Here is a 19,469-nt window from a genome sequence, read left to right as displayed (position 1 = left end):
AGACACCAGACCCAGGCACTGCAACAAAGATGAGTATTGCCCTTCTCTGTCCAACTCATTCAACATGAGCAGTGAGGTACAATTCCAGTAATTGTGTTTAAGCTAAAAAACATCCATTCTGACACGTAAATTGATACTCACCTCTGCATAAGTCATTAGCCTTTACATTCAGAGCAGAAGCCTCTACTGCTTCACAAGACCAGTTGGTATTAGTAATAGATTAAGTAAACCTTAAAGTTWACCAGAGCAAGGAATTTAACTTTCCTAGTGTTTCATGACTATTTCAATACAGCCAGGAGCAAACAGGAAGATCTAGAAACCCAGAATTTCAAGCTTTTTATGCAGAGTGCACTCAAATGTTTTTATGCATTGATTTCTGCTTACAATTTATTGGCTTTTGTTGCTTGTCCTTGCTTGCTTGCCATTTCCACTGCTATTATCCACTCACAGTTCATAATTCTGTTGATTTACRCTATTATGCCCTTTTTCCCTGATCCTGCATTTAAGAACATATTCATCTGTGGGAAAAGAGTTAAATTCTTTCCCAATCCAACCATAAGGTTTGGTACTGAAAGGGTGCAGGCTATCAGAGATGCAACTGCTTGGAAAATCCTGCTCAAGCCAGTGGCTGTGGACTGGAACAGGCTCAGGGGCTGTAGAAAGGTGGCAGACGAAGAGTGAAATCAGTGCAGYGGTGTGCAGGGTGCCAAGAACACTGAGTGCAAACAGATTCAGTGGGAAGTGATGGTGGTGGCTTCTAATTAGCCTCCAACGAGCACTTCTGAGCTTTTCACTTGGTTGAGCTGACTGGATTCACACAAGAGTAAAAGCCTATTCTCTGACATTAGGAAAACAACCCCACCACATCCTCCACTTYGCCTCTCCCTCATGTTTAATAAAACTCTACTAAATATGAAGGTGTCTGCTTCCTGACCAAACACACAGAAAACTATTTGTGCATCTTATCTGTTTATTGAAATCAAATGTACTGTGCTTTACTGACTTGGCTATAAAACAGTAAAGATAAGCATTTCATTTGTGCTAAGTGCTCAACCACATGCAGAACAATGTTACCACTCAGTACACTGCACAAAATCATCATTATCATAGTTTCCATCTATTATAAAATTATTAAAATGTAGAAMTTAAAAATCACTTTTTCTGTTCAAATCTTGAAATACTACAGCATGAGATCAAATGAGGGGGAGGTTTATAAATTAAAATCAATAACGAACTATGTAGGCACCCCTCACTAACACAGAGCATATGCAATTTGTATTTAAAATATTGCTAACACCTGAAGCACTGTGTTTTCTCTTATCACATGGCTGTGTTTTCCCTGCAATACCTAAAAATTAACCAGCCCTGTCCTTTATCTGTTTAAAAAAGCAATTATCACCTCCAGGTCCCCAAAGGTCCTCTTTGCCCCCACCAGCACTGATGTCTACTCTCTCATACCTGTGATCAGGTTAACAGGATGGTGGAGCATCTTGTACTAGGGCAGGCCATTTTATCTCAGAAAGAACTAGCCAGAGGTTCAGACATGTCACTAAGACAAACAAATTAACCTTCATTGCTATTTCTCTAACAAAAACCCAGGAGACCCATAGAGAGCCTCCAGCATCCATAGGTACACATCTGAATTTTATTACCCATAATTATTAAAWTGCTTGAGCCAAGAAAATAAAATTCCAGACACTCAAGTCTCTTATTTTGCAGTTTGTTATTGGCAGGGCTAGCAGTTTCTGTAACATTCCTCGGTCTCTGTCTCTGCTCCCTCTCATCTTCCATTCAACAATGACACCAGATGCCAGTTGTCCCAACCCCACTGCAAGTGGCACCTCTGACAGGAACTAAATGGCTTGAGTTCCAGTTGCTCCAAATAATGGAAGCCTGAATGCACCATAAACAACAGGCAAATAACTCTGGCATTTTGAGAACACTTACCTATTACGTGTTATCCAGCTCTATTATCAGAATACACCATCTACAATACACATTAAGAGTCTTCTTAGCTAATGTAAATTTGGACKTTCCAAGTAAATATTTATTTAATCCAAGACAAAGCACTTCCATTATGACACGAGAGTTCCAGGATAATGTTAACTTCTTTTTGCTTTTCTGGGCTACAAGTATGTACAGTAGCTTCAGTAAAAGCCTTTACAAACACAGACATYAAGTACGCTTCTGGAAACAGGCATTTTATCCATTGTCACTTAATAAATTCATTTTTTGGTTACCAAAGAGAGGTGAGAAAAGCTGTCTTCTTTCAGCCATACTAGAGACAGGCAGAAAAAACTGAAAGTAAAAAAAAAAATTGATATGAATAAAAGAATCCTTTACAGCATAAGGAACAGTTTCTAAAGGAAAACTGAAAATTTATAGATCCTTCAGAAGCCAACATTTCCATTAGATTTAACAGGAAATCAGAATGCCAGGAGGTCTGCATGGATGAACAAGGAGGCCCTGGCCAAATTTAAACACCAACAGGTAGCTTAAAGAGGGTAGAAGCAGGGAAAGGTAGCCCAAGCATAATACAGACAAATTCTCTAAACAACGTGGGAGAAGATTAGGAAAGCTAAATAAGTGGTAGAAGTAAATCTGGCCAAGGACATCAARGGTAGMAAAMTSAACTTCCTTAGGTACATYAGCACCAGAAGATAGGGAAAATGTGGGTCCACTCCGGAAGGATACTGCAACCTGGTTACCAGGACATTGAAAAAGCTGAAGAACTCAATGTCATTTTTGCCTCTGTCTTCACCAACAAGTATCCCAGCCCCATTACTCAATTTGCACAAGATGGAAGCAGGAACTGGGAGAGTGAAGAACTAATTTCTGTAGGAAAGGACTGGGTTTGAGAAGATCAAATGAATTTGGCCCTGGAACAGGCTTCTCAGAGAGGCTGTGGATTACCCACACGAGAAAGTGCTGAAGGCAGGCTGGGTGGGGATTTGAGCAGCCTGATCCTGTGGAAGATCTCCTGYCCATGGCAGGGGGGTTGGAGATGGATTGGAAGGAATCTTAAAAATCATCTAAGCCATTCTAGAAAGAAATTAAAGAAAAACAAACCAACAAAGCAAAAATCTATTGGTTGGCTTTTAGGAAGGATATTTAACTTCATTCAGTAACTGATGGAAAAAGGAGGCAGAAAGCACCCAAGGTGCTCTCAATTTGTCCTTGAGAAAAATTGTCCTCACCCATTAACTACCGAGATAAAAACTCCTAAAATAGGCATCTCTAGTAAATGTCTCAGGTCAGGACAGACCTCCACCCACATATGCTTACATACATATTGCACTGCCTTAATTATTTTATTATTCATATTTAGCACACCTTGACTTGCCTCTAAAACAAACCTGGAAATAAAATTGGTATTAGAATTGCATCAGTTGCCCATTTCCAACCGAATATCTAAGAAAAGTTTGTTTTCCCAGAATTTCCAGTTAAGTGGACATGCATAAGCATGAGCATACAAATTCAGAGGTCTATTGTGTGAAAGTTTGCTTACAGAAAATTAGGAACAATCCAAATGTATTTTCATTCTTCAGAYATCAAAGTACTTATCACTGAAGACATTCTCTCTCATTAAGGGAAAAAGCTTTTTAACTTAAAAAATCAAAGCCTCTGTTTGGCAGGAGCAGCAGTATTTAATTGCTCAAGGCCAGGTGGCAAAGCCCTGGATAGCAGTCAATAAAAGAGCAGTAAAAAAAAAAATAAATTATCAAGTCAAAGTACATGCAGAGGTTGAGATGCAGTGCCTTGCCTGAGTCCTGTCCCCACATGAGTAGGGGGAGTAGCAGAGTGTTGGCAGCTGAACGGTCTTCACTCTGCACCAGAAGCACTGGAGATCTGAGGAGAATCTGCAATTTAACCAGCAGCCTGGTTCCTCAGGTCTTGGTCTAAGCCTGGGCACAGAATCAGGCTACCTCGTAATTTATGTTAACCATATTCATGTCTYATCTCTGGTCATGACGCATCATGGCTTTAAAAACCCATATTTTGGGTATGCCTGTAAAYCACAATTACAGACACACCAGGAACAGAGGGCTAGATATATCTGTATATGACAACCTACTGAAGTTAGAAATTAATTTATAAAATTATGTGACAAGCCTTTATAAAAGTTGGTATTTAAAAGCACCTGTGGTAGTCACTTTAACTCCAAAAATTCATTAAAACAATAGTTCTCAACAATACTGGAGTTTACTGTAGTAACAGAGGCTTTTTAAAGGACAAAAATRTTATTTTAAGATGCTTCATTTTCTCTCAAAACCTTAGAAGTGGGATTTGGTGGTACGTGGCAAATCTGCAGTTCATGTACATTTTTCGTTTACCAGAAAAAAAAAAAAACCCTGAAACCTTTCACTGTGCAAGACTTCAGACCACAACAGGAGTGTTCAATATGCAAATATTTGCTACCCCTATGCAATGCACAGAAAAGCTACAGCTGCCCCATTGACAAGGAATGCTGCACCTATCTCAAGTCTGATTATCTACCAATGGAACAATTSAGGGTCACTAACTAGAATTGCTGTAATATACTGATAAATTCCTTTTGGACATCTGTGGCATAACTGTAGTAAATCCTTTGTTCATTACCACTAGTCAGAATATGAAAAACATTTACTCAGTGAAATTAAAAGTTTTAGAAATAAATAGGAAAGTCAGAGCATTGTATTATCCCAGAGCTGTTTGGTGGCTGGAAAACAACAGGAAAAGGAATGGAATAGCCATTACAGCTTTTACTGCCATGGTACATTAAGAAAGACAACAGCACACAAAGAATAAACATTTTAGACACAAAATAACATTTTGCCAAAATCCTGGTTTACATCTAACAGTTCTTGCAGTCAAAAGCCAAACTGCACTTGGCAAGTAAATATGGGGAATTTTTCATTAAAAATATGGGCAATATGCAAATRCATAATGGTCATCATGGTGGTCATATTTTAATATTTTTTTCCTATTGTAATATCATTTGATCCAAACACCACRCTTTTATATTAGCAAAAGCTACAAGTGCAAAAATTGTTTTGTGCTGAATGCTCCTGCAATAAAGCTGAAAACTAATTAATCCMGTGTATTTCCAGCACACATTTCTCCCAGGATGCACAAATAAACTTCATTTGGTCCTGCATTTTTCATGATACAGCAATTGCCAGCATCGCTTGCTCACACATACCACATAGTAATCTACATAAAATTAGTTTAAATGTCAGGACAACACAGTATTTTATGTAATACTGCATTGATAACCATTTTAAAGTGCATTTGTATACCAAGTAAGTTTGACAGTGAAACAAGAAAAGCTTTGGAAAATAAAAGATAATTCCCTTTCACCAATTCACCTGAAAATTTTGACTCAGACCCAAGAAAGCATGTGAAAGAATCCCATTATCAGAAAGACTTTGCAGCAAAGAAGTACCCTGCAAATTAATTCGGAAAACCTAAGTTTTACTGGATTGTAAAGTGAAAATGTGTTGAAATGTGCATTACAAAATCCAAGTTAAGAACTTGATRAGATTGAGTTGTAACTAGTCAACATAATTACTTAGAAATTGATAGTGTAACAGATGATGAATTACTGTAACTATAAAATACAATTTTATAGTTATAAAAAAAAAAAATCTTTTTAACTTGGAAGAGGTTTCTTCTCTTGGTCTACTGAATCAAATCATGAAGTAATTGTACCAGTCATACAGCTCCTGTTAGACTTTTATCTTCATGTATTCCAATTAAAATAATCTTTAATCATGGCTGAAGGTCCCACAACTCCCACAACTCATGGGAATGTTCATTACTACATATATGTGAAATTTAAACACAAGCAATCTCTTTGCAACATGTAGGCTGAATATTGACTGAAAATATTTTCACAGTGTCTTTAGGGGGGGCCATTCAAATGCTTTGTCTTTGCTCAACTATGGAAAACCACAGCTTATACTGTAGTAGTATCAGTGTAATTTTTCCTCAGCTTCACATGAAAAATTCATCACTGTATTTGCCAAGATGCTGATTTACCAGCCTTCCCCAATTTTGTCCTGGCACAGTAAACTAAAAACAAAGCATGATTCATTTTTGCAGTTCAGATCCTTACTATAATGAAAAGTTTTCAAGTCTACTATATTTGTATTCTCCTGTTTCCTTCTGAAGATATCAGTCAGGCCCAAACTTTATTTCATCACCTATCCAAAAGTATTCTAAACCTAATATATCTGACTGTTTATAAAGAGGCCACTTCAAGCTTTCCCTGCTGTCATTTACTATTTCTAAGTGCAAATACTGACATGTGATTGAGACAGGGAGAACAGAGAGTAAATTGCCTGTAAAACATTGAAAAAAGTGAAGCACTGATTTTCAAGAAAGATCACAGCATATTCACACAGTAATAAAAATCAGTTTGCTGTGCACTCACACTTGGACTGAAGATACTCCTCAGTAAGGGCCAAAGACCTCTTCAATATTTACAGAAAACAGGAAACTTTCCTTCCCATTGTTTCTGTCCGGTCTGACCATTGTAACAGTTCAGTGCAACTAAACATGGGAAAAAGTCCCTTTATTTCCTATGAAGACAACCTCATAGCATATGGGAAGAAATTAACACACTCATACARAATATAACTGCCAACTTCCAGGCATTATTCTTAATAAACAGGATCTCATGCAGTGTCAAAGAGATAAATGAACCTTTAAGTAAACAAAAAGTTACTGCCATCAACTCTTCACTCTTCTGCTCCCACCCACATAAAGAATCCCTCCAGATATGTAACAAGATATATAAAYGTGGTAACTGCATCAATTAATTTTGTGATTTCCATTCATTAATTATTATTAGTGATATTTATGTGCTGTTCTGTGTAATTGAATTACAGAACCAACATCATAACTGAAAAGGAACCACTCCCCTTAGAGAAATCAACAGATTCTACTAGAGAAACAGATTCTAGAGAAAACAATCCTCCTAATTAATATTTGTCTCCTCTGTAACACTATCTCACAGAATCTCAGGTCTGCCGTAAGTATTTCCAACATTATGAAGCAATCTACAATTTACCACTTTCAAAACATTCAATTAGTCACACTATTCTGAAAACCTGGAGGTCTCCTACTGGTAAAAAAAGTTAACCAAAGACAGCTCACATGCTGCTGCTCTCTCCAACAAAAAAAAAATTTCAATTACCTCTTGAAAAATATTGACATTACATATTTTATCATAAAACAAAAGAAAACTAGCACACAATAACCAAATTCAAAGATAATGGTATTTTTCCACCTCAGGCTGTATTTGAAGATGTCTAAGAAATACTGCACTTGTACCCCACTGCTCCACACTCACAGCAAACATCCAGTAACACAGTTAACTTCTGAGACCATGAGCAGCATCTCATTTAACACTGCAAAAGCCAGTGATGCCTCTCCTATTAACAGACACTACAGTASGAGATCTCATCACGTACTTGCCCTGTGTCAAAGCGGATTTTTGTGCAAGTTTTCATTTTTAAAACTAGAAACCCTTCCTTCTTCCTTTTCCACCATGCTACGGTATTTTTCATTAATATTTTCTCCTTCCTATTTCCCAAGCACAGAAATAAAATCTCATTGGTCTCACTGTATTTATTCCTGGTGTTGGCTTCTTAATCCTTCACTGASACCTCTCTTTACATCTTTTCCCCACTCACACAGGAAAACAGAAYGGTGAGAAGAAGTGAATGGCAGCCACAAGTCATACTTCAAGCATCTTGCCCAAACTCTAAAAATAACACTTTTGATATTCAAAAGAAAGTAAAGAGAAGAAAAAAGGGCATAAGTAAGGTGCTAACTACACATTGCAGAAGGAGGATGAACAGAATTCTAACAAGAAAAGTCATAATTCAGTACCTCAAACATCTGTTATAAACATTTGGGATATTAATTTTTGCCCTCTGGCAAAAGAATAAGAACAAAACCAGATTTAAGATCAATGATATTGACACCAGAAGAASTCATCACAAAGGAGTTTGTAAGATGGTCGAAGTAACAAAAGGGCTCCATAAAAGGAATAATTAGACTTGAACTTCCAGCAAGAAAAATAGTGATGCAAGTACTTCACAAAATTTTAGACAGGACATTTAAAATGAGCAAAAGGGATTATTTTGTGGGATACAGATTCAGAAGATAAAAAGGAAAACAAAAATACACAAATATAAAAACAAAGTAATCAAACTCAAAAATCACTTAGTTTGTAACCAAGTACAACACCTACAATCTTCAGGGGAGACAACCCCCAGTTGTGAAGTATCACCTCCCTAAGTAATGCTATCTACCATTATAAAAAATATTACTGAGTGTCTTAGTTTAGGAATTATATTTCCCGATTTAGTGCTCCCACTGAAACCACACGTTTGCTCACTTACCCCCTGCTCCCTCCTCCCCAGAGGAAAATTTGAGGCACAAAAGGTAAAGATTACAGGTTGAGATAAGAATTAATTTACTGGAAACAGCAATGAGATAAGAAAACAGTAACAGCAGCATTACTAATGGCAGAGGGCACAAGAAAGAGGTGAACAATTCAGATGGAAACAATACCCAACCACTGCCTCCACTATGGTACCCTGACCAGAAGGGAGCCCTTKCTCCCCAGAAGAGACTCCCCTTCCCCCCACCAATGATGTGAGATGGTACAGATTAATCGCCAAATCMTAGCCACACCCCCTCTTGTCTATTGCAAAAATTAACCCTGTCTTGGCCAGAATCAGGACACCAGGAGAAACCTTTTCTTAAACTTGTCACAGACCTCTCATTTTAGGTCTTTAGCAYATCCTGCAAGGTCATTTTAAAGTGGCATTTTATAATACATTTCATGAACAAAAACCAGCAGACACTGAAAGGAAGGAAGCAGCTCTCATTATAAATTCAGGGTRGCCATTTTTACAAAGGCATTTTATGAATCAGGACTTATTTATTGTCTTCCTGCTTCCTATGGCTTCTGCAAAATAGCTCTCCCTCCCAGGCAATAAATGGATAAATACAAACAATTCAGCCACAGACATTTTACAAGTGACAAAACGTTAATTTTACAGGTGCGTGCCACTTTTTCTTCCCTCTACCTTGTCAGGCTGTGGTATCTTTTTAATGAAAGTGGTGCTTACACACCGCAGAGCTTCAGCTGCTGCCRTGTCTTTTTAAGTCTCAAATGTCTCTGCAATCAGAGGGCAAAGACCACTCTCAACTACAGAATCTCAGAGGATGTCATTTCAAAGCATCCTGTCACATGCTAGATCTTCTAGGAATCCAGATACACCAGATGCTTAAATTCCTTGGATAAGGAAACTTAGCACATATTAAGCAATAAAATGAGGTGGTTTTCCAGCCTTGTAGCACAAATTCATAGCATCCCAGACATCACTCTGTCACAATATATTTGATTTAGGCATAAAAAGACTGCGATTGTTAAATCAACACATTCATCTCTCACTCTAGGAATTAGATTCCTTTTAAATAGCCTTGGAAAAACAACAATATATTTTACATGTCAAACACTTTAAAAATGTAAATTTTAAAATGTAAATTTTAAAATGTAAATTTTAAAACACTTTAAAAATGTAAATTCACCACCATTTCAATTGATACTGGTCACTTGCTCTAATTATTATAATAGGCAAAAATGTATTTAGAAAGTAAAGATACCAATGCATATAATGTACTAGAACTTCAGGCGCAAGTATCAGCACTTGCAGAAAAAAATTCATTTTGAACCAAGAATTCAAACCATAAAACTTCCCTAGGAAGGTCAAGGATTAGACTAGTTATTCTGTTCCATTCAGCAAGATATTATCAATTTGTCAAGGGGCCTGCACCACATAAATGACACTGAAACAAAGAAAGCCATCTTACTACAATGTATTACTGTTTTTTTCCAGTACTCTCTTCAATTCTCTTTCTCCTACATATTCCCTTCATGTTCTTCAGCCTTGAAATTGAAAGCTCATCAGGGATGCCAGATGACTTGATCCAGACTGCCAAAAGCACAAAGGACAATCTGGAGGTCTCATGGGACCTAAAGGAAGTGTCAACCCCTAATTTCTCAGAGTTGTCTCTACAACAGGATAAATTCAACTGTGAGCAGCCCATGAGAATCACAGGAGCAATCAAGCTTGCACAAAATGAAGCTGGCTTTAAACAGTTATCCTTGCAGCTTCTCAGACATTTTAAGTAGACAACCATTCTGTTAGCATCAATAATAWATGAAGAGAAAGGGCTGCTTTGCTGTCAGAGTACTGAACTGGGAATCAAGACATCAGATTATATTTCTGGTTCTTCCACAAACTTCCACTGGGATCCAAAAGTCAAGATCTGTCTCTAAGTTTTCCATTTGTATAACCACGCAGGTTTGATTTATTAATGAAAGCAATGCACRGAGAGACCTCTGAATAGAAAATAGTATAAAAGTGACAGATAATCTATTTTCTGAGCAAATATAATACAGTTGAAATTTGAAAACCCCAAAACTGTGTACCTGAGTTTCCTCTTGAATTCTGAATAATTGTTTGCTAACTCTATGGCCTGGTCATTTGCACTGCAATTTCAGAGTATAAAGGGAACAAAGGAGAGATGTAACCCTGAAAAATCTGYTCCCCTGAAACTGGCTGAAACTTCCAAACATTCTGCCTTTTTTCCTTTTTATCATAGCAATAAACTGCAAATTGATGAGTCATGGGGGTTGGAAGGAAACTCCAGAGGGCATCTGGCCCAARTGTTTGAACAAAGCAGTGTCATCTAGAACAGGTAGTCCAGCCCTGACCAGATGATCTTCAAACAAAACAAAATACAGCCTCTGGGCAACTTATTCCAGTTTCTGACCAGCTTTATCATAAGCAATGTTTTTTAACTTCACATTGAGTTGGAATTTCCATTTTCCTTGGCGTCTCCTTCTTCCACTGTGCACTTCTGAGAGGAATGTGGCTGCACCTTGCCCACATCCATCCATCCAGGAATTGTAGATAATAATAAAAATTCCACTGAGCCTTCTCTTAGGGCCAAAGAAACCTTGCTCTCTCAGCCTCTTTGCAGCAATATGCTCAGCCCCTCCTCACCTTGCTGGTYGGTCCCTCCACCAGACTTGCATCARCAGGTAAAATTATTWCTTCAAWTAGGGAGMCAACAATGTGGCTCTTAGAARTCTCACAGATGTAGAGGGTAAAGAATSACCTCCCTTGACCTCCTGGCAACACCACTGCCAGAAGACCCTCAGGATGATGATTTTCTCYACTGCAAGGGTGCAATGCTGACTCCCATTCCAGTTCTTGTCCAGAATTACTCCCAGAGCCACCTCTGCAAAGCTGCTTTGCAGCCCCCAGCCCATACAGGTGAACAGAGTTGTTCCATCCCAGGCACAGGATTCAAAYACTAAAACACATCACCCAGCACCAGATTCAGACACCTCTTGAACACCTYCAGGGATGGTGACTCCACTTTGCTCTCTTCATTCTTGCATTCCTCCTGAGTAGCCACTCCCACGCCAATCCACATATTCACTAAAGACAGTGATAATCCTGCTCAACCCCAAACAGAAAATCCAATCAATATGCTTGTGGTTGAGTCCTAAAGCAAAAACAGTCAAACAAATTTTCTGAAATGGAATATGCTTGAGTACTTAAGTGGACAAAGTTAGCCAAGAAACCTGTATAACAAGGTAGGGTCTTAMATAAAATTTATTCTCTTGCTCAAGCCTATATTTCATTCATGGGTAATCCAATCCCTTTTCAAATCAGGCCATATATTTTACATAGAGATACATGGTTACAGCCTTCTACAGACTAGCAAATTGTCCCCACCAGTATCTTAGGTCAACTACAGCAGTTTGGATTTATTTGGGCCAAAATACAGTTCCTTTTGGTTACCAACGTGAAGAATTTTTCAATTCCTCACATGGTATAATAGAGGTAAAATGATTTCGACTTCATCTAATTGAAAAAATGCTCTTCATGCTAACCTTACCAAATAAATACAAACCAACCTTGGAATGCATAGTTTTAAAGCCTGGCATTTATAAAACRGCGACAAAAATTACTACTGAAAGGGGTTGACAAATATGTCTCCATAAATATTTAAAATCACTGCAAACAGCATACTCTTCCACAGCATTAGGCTGCATAAAATAACTTCAACCTGGACATTTTGATTGATGGTCCCCTCCAAGTGGTCTCTTCTAAATTAGCAGCTCACACTACAAATTTGTGAAATATGGGTGTCAGGAGAGTTAGGACTGAGCTATAAGTCAGAGCAAAGGAATAACTGGAACATTGCAAATATCATMTTATTTATAAATACAGATAAATCATGAAATTGTACAACACCTCTAAGCACATTAAAGTCTTAGTCTACAGTAAGTCTTGAGAAAAGTTTCTTAAATGCTATTAAACAAAGATTTTTCCTTTCAGTATTCTAAACTTTTCACTGAACAGATAAACAAACCACCTTTCTTCCTAAAGAAGAATTTTTCTCAATATATCTAAGTGCATCTGAGAGCAGTAAGAGGAAAAGCATTGAAAAGTATGAAACATTTGTCTGTAGTAAAGCATAAARCACTCCAACTCCAAACAAGATAAGATACGTACTTGAAAATTCTTTGGAAAAAAACTCTGCTTTTTGCCATTGTCATACATTGCATGAACTYTGTGCTCAGCTAGTGAAAACACACAAAAAATACCTTTCTTGCTAATCCACTCCATATAGCAGAGTGTTCAACGTTGGGGACAGGGGTTACAAAGAAATAAACAGCTTTTAAGCAGTTACACTTACTCTGATGGGGACCACAGGTGGTGCTATTGATATAGACAAGCAAAGTCAAATAAAAATAGAATACCATGCTCACATTTTTYGTTAACACTAAAGCAAGTTAAAAACAGCAGAAATTGGAAGTGAATGGAAAAGATATTGACTTTCTATGGTAATTGTGTTTGCACTTCCTTTTGACTTCTTATGATGAAGTAGCCATAGAATGCTGTTTTTCTTTTCCTGAAGAGAAAGGAAATCACATAACCTTATCAAAAAACCCAGCCAGCTAAAACCCTTCCCTTCCATTCATTTAAATCCCTTTTATAAAATATAAATGTAATTATGCAAACCACCATGAAGTCACTAATCRTCACTGTAATTGAGATATAACATATTCAGTGAGTGGGGCTACAAGATCCTTATGGGATCCTACCAATTTAAGGCATACCATGATACATACACATGCACACAAAACCAACAGAGACACATTTGTTTCTGTATCAAACTGCAGCCATAGAAGATAATTTATAAATTGTTGGTTTTTGTGGAAAGCCCAAGACCTAACTTTATTATCTAGCCTAACCATTTGAGGAGTTTTCATCCAGGACACAAATCCTCTGTTGCAAGTCAGGGTTAGTAACACTGAATTGGACTGTAAAGGTTACCTGAAGTTTCATTTACTATAATCACTTATCCAGCTAATTAATCAGAGAAAAATGTATTGTGCCAAGAGACAGGGAAGGTTCAGCAGAGGAATACGGATCCTGAGGAGTCATACAGACACCGAAAAGGCTCTACAATAAACCTTATAAACAATATCTCTTTATACCCATTGAAAAGCAAAGATTCAGCTTCCCTTAACAGGGCACACATTTAAAGAAAACTAACCATTTTCTCACTTTAGAGAAAGCAGAAGACAATACAGTAGGACGGATGTAATGAAATCAAACTGATACTTGAGCGTTAACTGGCAGAAACATATATATATATATCTCCACTGAGAGACCCTGTAAACCATACCATAGTCTACATAATAAACTAGCTTTGTTTTTTTCCCCCAGCTGCTTCAGGATCTAACTAGCCACCCCAGCTGAGGCCGTGGGGAAGGCTTACAGGAGTGCCAACATCTGCTTCTATTCCCATCAACGTCAAATTTGTCAGAACGCGAAACTGCGCCAGAGAAACAATCTCTGCCATAGAAAAATAAACTCTACTTCCATGGATATCCCCTGAAGTACCAAGCGTAGCAGATCTATTACATTTCCAATTTCTATTCCAAAAAAAAGTTCCTTTCCAAAAAATGTATATGTACATTTTATATACTTATATACATGTGYRTATATATACATACARACATATATGTACAKGCATCCCAAAATTCTTTATGGCCTGGTTTGCCTTTACCAGCCAGTCAGTGTAAATCACAATCATAAGAACTAAGCCTTATACCAAGTAATAAGGTGACAAATTTAATCAGCCACTTTTTAGCAACTCTTYACTATTAAATGCTTTTTAATTTCTCATCAACTTCTACCCACAGTTTTACTGGTCTCTTTACTACTGCTGTGTTGAGGACTCAAGTGAGTACCCTCATTACACAGTAAATGAAACCTCGCATAAAAATACTTACCAAATTACAAAAATAGTCAACTATTTTTTAAAAACTTTTAATTAYAGTCATACATTCCCCAGCATAAAATCATGGACCAATGAGAATCTTCGAAAAGTTAATATAGTTTTGCTTGAGTTAGCCAGTCATAGAATAGAATTGTTAATGTTGGAAAAGACCTCCAAGATCATYKAGTTCAAGCAGCAATCCAGTGCTGCCATGTTCACCACTAAACTGTGCCCCAGGTGACACWTCTAYATGGTTTTTGAACACCTCCAGGGACATGGATTCCAACACTTCCCTGGGCAGGCTGAAAACCCATTCAATGAATGACTTTTTGCTAATATCCAGCCTACACCTACCCTAGCACAGCCTGGGACCATTTCCTCTTGTCCTGTCATTKTTASTGAGGAAAAKAYTGACTCCAACCTCACCACAACTWCYTTTCAGGTACTTTTAAAGAGTATTAAAGTTTTCCCTCCATCTCCTTTTCTCCAGGCTAACCATGTTTATCAGGCAACACAGGAAATTTTCATTATGTTTACACAGATCATGGTAAATATACACATTTGGCCATTTGCCATAAATAATAAAATAGATAAGGTATATATTCATAAAGTCTAAAGTCACAATTTTTTAAAAGCATCTTCACCGTAAGTATTCAAAGTAATATTAATTATTCAGTTACACAGTTAGATTACMTGGAATTATTTTAGATAGATGGAGAAAATATTCACCAACTGTCTCTTTGTGCCYTTCAGAAAGTCCATTTTGCTAAGAAAAAAAATACTTTTCTCTATCCTTGCAAGTACAGCTTCTCTTTCATTGGAAAACAAAGATTTTGCCATAGGAAGATGGTATGATCACCATCAGACACAACCAGAAACAGAAAAAGCCCAACTGCCAATTTAGCCAGTAAAGTATCAATTGTTCATAACAGACACTTAATATTGTAGCTTATTTAAAAAAAAAATAAAAAATAAAAAAAAAACACCCACAAAAAAAACCCCTCGATCTACAGATACAATTCTAAAAGGCGTTTTAGTGTCTTAAGTAAATTTCTCCATCCCTTGATCTTCTAAGAAATGCTGGAAAGAACAAAAACTGGTATTGCAATGACACTGTGAATGTTATAATGAAATGTCTGAAGGAAAAGTGTAAGCATTTATTCATAATTTCCTGTGCATGGTTCCTCCYTCCAACACTGCTGCAACTACTGGACAACTTCAGTTTATTCACCTCACACATGTTTACATACCTCACTGCAATTGGCCCAAAATTGTTATTGCTCTGTATCACTGAAGTCTCACCAGGCTACATTACTACAGTTTATTACTGCAAGATTCAGGAGACACAAAAGAATAATATTGACACAACCAGACCTTTCCACTCAGMTTTGTTTTGTGATGAGTGCAGATATAAAGCAATATACTGTATTTACACAGCATAAAGCCAAAAAGATGAATGAACTCGCATGGGAATGACTACTCAGCTACTTCTATTTAATAAAGTAACAAATATATCAAATCTTCTGCTTTGCACCTTACAGTGTTATAGACTTTTGACAGAAYATACAAACCAAGCTACTTCTCACCACACTGTGATGACAAGTAGAGGATGAGGAATCAGATGAGTAAAGAAACAAAAATACTTTAAATAACCAACCAGAAATCTTTTCTCAGCAAGACTTTTTGATTCYAACATAAACAAAAGAACCTAAATAAATCTAGCATATAATAAGATATGTTTCCAGAGTGGAGAAACCAGCAAAGCATTTCCCACGTCAACACACACCAGCAAAGTCACTTCCTCCTTATAACCTCTTCATCTTCTCTCCATGCAAAGGAATTTTTTTCGTTTATCTAAGTGAATACCCTATGTCCTATTAACTAGAGTGAAAACTGCAGGTACTCTGAGCAAACACTTAGGGAGACTATAACTGCCCTCAGCTTCTCAGTCACAAAGGAAACATGGTTTCTAACACAATGAGCGCCACTGATGATGATGAGATGACCTGGAAAGCTAACTCTTAACTTTGACTGGAACATCAATCCCTCTCACAATGATGGTTTTGATGGCTTATGTTCAATCAAAATGATAATCTCCATACTGGCCCCATTTCCTTGACTCTCATAAAGCCACCACCTCTRCTGCTCTCAACAGCAGTCCTAGCAGGTATACCAGAGGAAAGCTCACAAGTTGCTTCCTCAAACAAAACTGAGGTATAGTTAAAACATGTGACATTTCTCTGTGAAGGATTTACATCTCTGAACTGTCACTTGAAGCCTGTCCACAATCATTAATGAATCTGAAAAGTTGATGTATACCAAGTATTTAATGCCAACCCTTCTCCCTTTCTCTATATGATTTATTTAGATCATCTTGATCCAAACTGCAGAAAGACGTATGACTGAATTTAATGTCTGGATATAACTTGAAACACATACAGCTTCTGATCTTTGGGAGAATTTGAGCACTTACTGCATAAACAAATACTACAGAAATCAAAATTCATCTGCTACAGCAAATCAAAATTTGCTGAAATTATTCAAGACTCTGGCATACACCAAATTTTTGGCTCAAGGTAAAATATGAAAGAACATTGCCTTAAGATAGATTTTTTTTATACCATTTTTAGATAGGTAAAGCCTATCATTAAATGGAAGCAAACAAAACAATTGCACATCCACTTTTTCAAACACACATGCTAAATTAAAAAAAAAAAAAAGAAAACACATTGGACCATTTACCATTTTTCATGGTTCTGCTGAGGATAAACATATGGAGAAAATAAGCTACTCTSTAGATCTTATTTCACTCCAATGTCTGTGCTTTTATTCTCCCTGTCACAGCCAACTTAAGAATTTCCTCTTTCATGGTAATAAGCAGAAAGTCCAGAATTCTCAAGGCAGCAAAGCAGGAAGTTTGCAGTTGGAAGGATTTCCCCTCTTCAATGGGAGAGAAAAGTATGATGGAGCTACTGTGAAAACTTTTACAAACTGAAGCAGCTGATTTGGCCATATTTATCATATCAGAGTCCTAAAGTGATGCTACCAAGATCAGGCACAAATGAAACACTGCCCACATCTGCTCTGCAATCATTTGTCACTTTGGCTTTTTGAGAGACTGAGAACTCCTGCCTTTCGGACTCGGGTATTACCTACCACCAATAATCCTCTCAACAGTGAGAGTCAAATGTAGAAGGAAGATAAAAMTGCCACCACACAGCTCAGCAGAACACACTACCTTCCCAGCTGACCCTGCATCACAAGACAGGAGTGAATGCCACATGTGGCTTTAATGCCAAGCAGCTGCTGCACACCAGCACCCCCTCTGTCCTCCCCCCTCCCCCCWGCACCGCTGGGTTTCCCGGACAATCTCAAGTAGTGGAACAGCGGCGCCCTGAAATGAGCACCAGCCCCCACACCAGTTGRGTTTGGGGGAACACAAACACATCAMCCCCATCCGCTACCGCGTGCRGAGATGCGAKATCACCAGCACCAAAGCGCGGCCGGGGAATGGGGGGACAAGACCCCTCTTCGGCTATTTCAAAACCTGTTAGTGTCCCTCCCTTTGAAGAAAAAGCTCGGAGTCAAACCCTCCCCGGCCCGGAGTCCCGCGGTGCCGCCGCTCCCCGCCTGCCCCGGCCCCAGCCCCGCTCACCGACACCAGGAACTCCAGCGTGCCCACGTAGTCCCGCTCCGTCTTGAGCAGCTCGTTGAGGACACACACCCGTAAGCGAAGCTGCTTCTCCAAGTCCTTCCCGCTTTCCCCCTTGCCTTCCCCTTTGCTTTCTTCTGTCATGGTGCAGCGAGGAGGATCGGTGCTCCCAGCCCGGCGCTTCCCCCGAGCGCCCCGGCGCTGCGCCGCGGACAAGGACAACAAAAGACCCCGCCAAGTCACACAGCGGGGCCGGGCTCCGGCYGGTCCCCAGCCACAGCCCCCGCTCCCGCAGCTCCGGAGGCGACGAGCCACCCCAGAGCGCGCTGCTTTCCCGTCAGGAAGGGGACACAGCCTGGAGGAAACGAGCGGTCACTGGTTCCCAGCTCGCCCTGCTAGCTGAGAGGTTGGAAAGCCTCCGCAGCAGCACAGACTTGGACATTAATCAAAAGCTTTGTATCCATGTGACTCCAGCCCCTTCCCCCCCTTCGCGAAATCTCAGGAAAAAGGAAAGGAAACAACTTCAGGGAGGATTGCGTGCCAGCAGCTGCCTGTTTCACACACAAGCTGCGAGCTCCAGTTTGAGGCTAATTGGAGTCCTCCAACAACAGAGTAAAAGAATTATAAAAATGTCCCAGCAAGCTAGCTGGCCGGGGAATCGGCAGTTGTTTTTGTTTTGATTTTATCATCAGCAAAGAGCCATTTCAACTTCCCCTTCCACACCTTCCCACGAGATGCATATTACAATGTGCATTATAAATACGAGCTATGATATTCTCCCAAACAAACCYACACAGCTAAGCACGTGCTGAGCAGGTACAGAAAAGTTCTTTGAAGATGGGGAATTTAGGTTGGCTGGTTTGTTTGTTTRTTGAAACAAAGTGCTATCAACTCTCCACAGTTTTCCTAACTGCCTTGGAAGTTCAGGTTTGCATGATTCATTTAAAGGATAAAAAATAATTCTGTACGTATTTCAAACAGCTAGCAAAAATTATACAGCTGCTTTAGATGAGAGGAACTGATTTCTTGAAGACTGAAATATGTCAAGACACTACCATGGGAATTTTAAGACCACTGAAGAAAGCTGAAGTTTTCCCTGGCTAGCTCTTCAGTTTGTGATTGGAAAGAAAATCCAGCTCTTCAAACTTACATATTCCAAATCAACTCTATTTCTAAACCTGCACATCCTAAAAGGACAGAATAAAATGGAAACCTGAGAGTAAAACTCTTCTACAGCTGCAGAACAAGTTGAGGCAGTGAGAGAAATCCTTTAGTGGGACAGAATAAGCAAAGACATTTGTGTTCTGATAACTAGACATCATCTAGCTGTCTGCCTCAGATATTTTTTGGGAAAAGGAGGATACACTTCCTGCAAGAATTTTMCCAAAGAGCAGGGAAAAAAAGAAAAGAAAAAAAAGCCRATTTCTTTGAATGTGACCTACTT

The 19,469-nt window shown here is 38.6% G+C and overlaps 1 protein-coding gene across 1 annotated transcript in view; it reads right to left on the bottom strand.

Annotated features, from left to right (window-relative positions):
- The window catches only part of PREX2 (phosphatidylinositol-3,4,5-trisphosphate dependent Rac exchange factor 2), a 161,527-nt gene extending 143,035 nt beyond the window's left edge, over positions 1-18,492 (bottom strand). Inside the window, exon 1 of the mRNA XM_057363910.1 lies at positions 18,029-18,492. Within this exon, the coding sequence (XP_057219893.1) occupies positions 18,029-18,169 (141 nt within the window). The 5' untranslated portion in view covers positions 18,170-18,492. The remainder of the gene's footprint in view (positions 1-18,028) is intronic.
- Positions 18,493-19,469: the final 977 nt, after the last annotated feature.

This window comes from Malurus melanocephalus, unplaced genomic scaffold, assembly GCF_030028575.1.
Source record: "Malurus melanocephalus ecotype Western Australia unplaced genomic scaffold, MMel_1.1 scaffold_32, whole genome shotgun sequence".
Taxonomy (NCBI): Eukaryota; Metazoa; Chordata; class Aves; order Passeriformes; family Maluridae; genus Malurus; species Malurus melanocephalus.
This window is presented reverse-complemented; position numbering and strand designations above follow the sequence as displayed.